General features: G+C 51.6%; 2 protein-coding genes across 2 annotated transcripts in view; both read left to right on the forward strand.

The window, feature by feature from the left end:
- The window catches only part of LOC123116496 (probable auxin efflux carrier component 5b), a 17,756-nt gene extending 16,886 nt beyond the window's left edge, over positions 1-870 (forward strand). The window contains exons 3-5 of the mRNA XM_044537449.1: positions 326-483; positions 583-659; positions 798-870. Coding sequence (XP_044393384.1) covers positions 326-483; positions 583-659; positions 798-870 — 308 coding nt within the window. The remainder of the gene's footprint in view (positions 1-325; positions 484-582; positions 660-797) is intronic.
- Positions 871-1,833: 963 nt separating this feature from the next.
- LOC123112565 (probable inactive purple acid phosphatase 27) lies at positions 1,834-4,774 on the forward strand. Its single transcript, XM_044533595.1, has 10 exons — positions 1,834-2,092; positions 2,178-2,269; positions 2,371-2,443; positions 2,543-2,662; positions 2,749-2,841; positions 2,927-3,059; positions 3,183-3,264; positions 3,366-3,498; positions 3,584-3,789; positions 3,878-4,774. Exons 1-10 carry the CDS (start codon positions 1,898-1,900, stop codon positions 4,629-4,631), a joined length of 1,881 nt encoding a protein of 626 aa, XP_044389530.1. The 5' UTR covers positions 1,834-1,897; the 3' UTR covers positions 4,632-4,774.
- The last annotated feature ends 349 nt before the right edge of the window (positions 4,775-5,123 follow it).

Raw genomic sequence — 5,123 nt, forward strand, 5'->3', positions numbered from 1 at the left:
TACTTGTTTTGCCCACATGTAGGTGTGTAGGCTGTCCCTCTTATACACCACACAAAATGTGTGGGCAGACTTGCTAACGCCCACACGTGTGGCACTTATCGACGTCCTAACTTTTTCATGTGCTACAACTTATACAAATAAACAAGTGTTACTAGTTTCTCTGTCTCTGGTGCATGTATGACTAACACAAAAACAACTAAGCAACTAAAATTCATAACATCATATTTATTTGGTTTTTCTATTCATGTGTTTTCCAAATCATGCGATCTGGACGGACACCTTGAGCACTGAGGCATGGGAATAAACTCTGATTGTTGCATTGTAGGCATGTTCATAGGACTACAAGACAAGTTTATCGTGTGTGGACTAGGCTTGACCGCGTTGAGCTTGGTGCTGAGATTCATCGTGGCACCGGCCGCCACCGTAGCTGGAGCCTTAATTTTAGGACTCCGTGGTGATCTTTTGCGTGTTACTGTCTTACAGGTGATTTGCGACTCACATGTTACAACAATGTTACATTGTCTCTATTTTCAAGCCAACTATTCTAATCAGTAATCACTCTTCATTACATTCACTTGATAGGCTGCACTGCCACAGTCAGTCGCAACATTTGTCTTCTCGCGAGAGTATGACATGCATGCTGGAGTACTTAGTACCGCGTAAGTAATTGTTGATGATCACATTATTTGATTTGACTGTTCCTTTCTTTATGTGCTTCTCATTTTTAGACAAATGCAATTGATTTTAGTTGTAGAATGTTATATATAATAATAAGTCGAGCCATGTTTATTTTGCAGGATTATAGTCAGCACATTGGCTTCGTTGCCTGTCTTAACCGCATATTATCTTGTTTTAGGGCTTGTAATATAGATTATTAATTTTCCTCTCAAATAATTTTTGGTGCTTCATTTTTCACTGTAAACCGGAATGAATTTTGTTATGTGTGTATAGGTTCTGTTTATGTGGAATTTACTCCAAGTTGCATTGAAGTTCATTTCTTTATCAGTTTCTCCAAAAATGAAGCAAGTTCTAAAAAAAGAAGTGTAGGCTTTTTAGGTAATAAAATAAAGTATAAGCTTCTTAATCACAGAACTCAACTAGGGGTGAGTTCTCATGGGCTTCTCATGAGCCGAGCTGGATTCTCAAAAAATTCTCCGTGCACAGAATTTGGTTCCTATTTACGAACCGGACTTCTAGTTTATATCTCTTCTTTTTTGTAAAAAGAAATTTGGACCCTAACAAGTGTCACACGTGTGGCACAGACACGTTGACAACTCCGAACTTTATTTTACGACCAATTTAATGGCGCGAGAATGACAACTTTAGTTGTCAAGCACGACAACTTTCTTTTCGGATGGCAAGTGTCAGTTTTTTGGTTTTTTTATGACAACTTTATTTTTATTTTTTTGACGGATATGACAACTTTATTGGTTAGGGCCGAAGTGCTTCGTGCACGTGTGACACTCAGTGACAACTTTATTCCATGGACCACCCTGAGATTTCCCTATAGCCTATATATTATATAAAAAATAAGTAAAATCCAGTAGGAATAATTAAATAAAATGAAAGTTTTACTATTGGACCACTCTGGATTATTGAGCTGGCTACGCTACTGGTGACACTTATTATTTGAGAAAAGCTTATATCTCTTTTTTTCAGAAAAAAAATAGTGTATATCTCCTTTCTTTCTAGAAAAGAAAGTTAAACCGGTATAACAAACTCGTACTACTAGGTACATCTTGTTTTTCCCCAAAAAGAACATCTTATTTTGCTTCGAAAAGTACAGTATCGTCACGGCTCACGAGTCAGCTGAATTAACAAGTCCCTATAAAATCGTGACTCCCATCCTCGGCCGCCCGTGTCGTTCAACGTTGGCATCGTGTTGGTAGGGCAAAAGATGGGAGCAAGCGCCCTCCCGGCGCTGCTGGTGGCGGCCCTGCTGCTGATGGCCGCCGCCGCCACGGCCATGACGGTGGAGGACTCGGCGCCGGACAATATCCAGCCGCTGTCGACGCTGAACCTGGCCGCCGCGCAGGTCGCCATGGACTCCGCGTCGGCCATCCACGCCTCCCCCGACGTACTCGGCAAGGACGTGAGTACACGATTTGCCCATGCGTGTCCTATGAAGTACAGTTGATTAATCAGGCCACTGGATGCACGGCCGCGTTGCGTTGCAGGGGGAGGATTCGGCGTGGGTGACGGTCAACTTCACGACGCCGTCGCCCTCCTCGGACCACTGGATCGGCCTCTTCTCCCCCGCCGATTTCAGGTAGGCACGCTACGCAAACAGTGCTCACAATCGCCACAGTTAATTAGTATGATGAGATCTGTTAAGTTGTCCGTGCAATCTGTGATCGTGTCTGCGTGCAGCTCCGGCATCGGGAGCGCCAAGGTAGCAGGGGAAGGAGATGCGCCCGCAGGGCTACCCGTGGCTCCGATCAAGGTCAGTGGATAGATACATAGGCATGCAGCCAGGATGCGCGTCTCATCACCGGCCTCTGCTCCTGATTTTATGTGTTGCTGTGGTTTGTTGTTGTTGCAGTACAAGTTGGGCAACTGCGAGCCGGATTTCCTGCGCACCGGCGGCGGCAACACCAGCTTCCTCGTCATCAACCAGCGCTCCGACTACGCCTTCGGCCTCTTCTCCGGCGGCAAGGACAATGTAAGCCTGTTGCAGGGTGCAGCGTCAGTGACGATGTATGAACAATTATGCATGCCTTCGGACTTTAATGATGCGTTTGTCTGCAGCCTAAACTTCTCGCCGTGTCGAACAAGATCTCCTTCGCGAACCCCAAGGCACCGGTGTTCCCGCGGCTGTCCCAGGGGAAGCAATGGAACGAGGTGAGCTCAAATTAGTGAACCAAAAATATTGATCGCCTGCACATGTGTATTCTGTTCCCTGCTCATGTGATTGCCCTGCGTGCAGATGGCGGTGACGTGGACGAGCGGGTACAACATCGGCGAGGCGTACCCGTTCGTGGAGTGGAGGATGAAGGGCGAGGAGACATCCAAGCGGACACCCGCCGGCACGCTCACCTTCACACGAGGCCATCTCTGTGGTACGTACGTATAGGGTTCATACACTTCGGCTTCAGGGATGTAGCTACAGTTAATTCAGAGTGTCGAAATTATCTCTGGTAGTGTTGTCTGACGAGCGTCTTTTTTACTCCAAATTATTGCAGGTAACCCGGCCCGCGGACAGGGTTACAGGGATCCAGGCTTCGTCCACACCGCGTTCCTCAAGGACCTCTGGCCAAACAGAGAGTAAGAACATCAACACTGACAGTTGAATCAGAGTTTTCCACTTCTGAAATGCTACTACAAGCTCTGTTTCGTACTCATACATCCTCGTGTTTTTTCGTCAGGTATTCGTATCAGATTGGGCACGAGCTGCAGGACGGGACCGTGGCGTGGGGCAAGGCCGCCACCTTCCGCGCGTCCCCCTACCCGGGCCAGGCTTCGCTGCAGCGCGTCGTCGTCTTCGGCGACATGGGGCTCGTGAGAAATTTGCATCACAAGAGAAAATAAATGTTCAGGTGTGTAAGCAAGGCCACTGATAATGGTATGTGTTGCTGGGCTGCAGGGGGCAGAGGACGGGAGCAGCGAGCTCCAGGGGTTCCAGCCCGGCGCGCAGGTGACCACCGACCGGCTGGTCAAGGACCTGCCCAACTACGACGCCGTGTTTCACATCGGCGACCTCTCCTACGCCAACGGCTTCCTCGCGCAGTGGGACCAATTCACCGCGCAGATCCAGCCCATCGCCTCCAAGGTCCCCTACATGGTCGCCAGGTTCGTCCACCCATGCACCCTGAGAATCTTGATTTGGTGGTTCATTCAGGTGAACTGTGCTCAGACGTGTGTGTGTGTGCGCGCGCAGTGGCAACCACGAGCGGACATACATGGACACGGGCGGGTTCTACAACGGCAACGACTCGCACGGCGAGTGCGGCGTGCCGGCGGAGACCTACTTCTACGTGCCGGCTCCGGCGCACCGGGGCAAGTTCTGGTACGCCGCCGACTACGGCATGTTCCGCTTCTGCGTGGGCGACACGGAGCACGACTGGCGGCCCGGGACGGAGCAGCACGCCTTCCTGGACGCCTGCTTCGCCGGCGCCGACCGGAAGCACCAGCCGTGGCTCGTCTTCCTGGCGCACCGCCCGCTGGGCTACTCCTCCAACGACTTCTACGCGCAGGAGGGCTCCTTCGCGGAGCCCATGGGGCGGGCTCTGCAGCCGCTCTGGCAGCGCCACCGCGTCGACCTCGCCATCTACGGCCACGTCCACAACTACGAGCGGACGTGCCCCGTCTACGAGAACACGTGCACTGTCAAGGGCAAGGACCGGCAGAGCAGCTACGCGGGGGCGACGGGAGGGACCATCCACGTCGTGGCCGGCACGGGCGGCGCCAGGCTGAGGAGCTACGCCGGCGGGGCGTGGCCGCAGTGGAGCGTGGCGAGGAACGAGAGCTTCGGGTACGTCAAGCTTACCGCCAGCGACCACTCGTCCATGCGGTTCGAGTTCATCCACAGCGACGACGGGGCCGTGCACGACGCCTTCACCATCACCAGGGACTACAAGGACATCATGGCCTGCGCCGTCGACAGCTGCGCGCCACACACCCTAGCCAACTAGACTAGCTTGCAGACATTAGTATAGTTAATAGGATAGGATTAAACTGCTTGTACAGAAATTCCTTATCTTTCTAGAGTATAATTTATATTCTGCAAACTGAGGGATTGGCAAAATTGATGTCCAGCTCAACGATTGGATCGCCGTGGATCCAATTAAGGATTGGTGGAGTCCGAAATGCCGCCAAGCAATCTCAATCGAGAATGCCACTCGTCTTCTGATGATGCTTATCTCTCGGGAAATCTGAAAGAAGCGAAACGCTTAAGAGTATTTTTGAAATGGGCAGTGCTAGACGCCGGCGCACCGGCCGAACCGTTCGGCCGGTCGACCTCCAGCCGCCCGATGCAACAAGTCCCAGCCGTTTGATCTGCTCGTGTTGACTTCCCCCATCTCCTTCTTCCTCCCCGCGCGCAGCCCCTGTCGTCTAGACGTCCTCCCGTCCGCCGGCCACCGCCCCCTCACCTGGACCTCCGCCGCCCCACGCTGCTGGATGTG

The sequence above is a fragment of the Triticum aestivum genome, chromosome 5B, assembly GCF_018294505.1.
Source record: "Triticum aestivum cultivar Chinese Spring chromosome 5B, IWGSC CS RefSeq v2.1, whole genome shotgun sequence".
NCBI lineage: Eukaryota > Viridiplantae > Streptophyta > Magnoliopsida > Poales > Poaceae > Triticum > Triticum aestivum.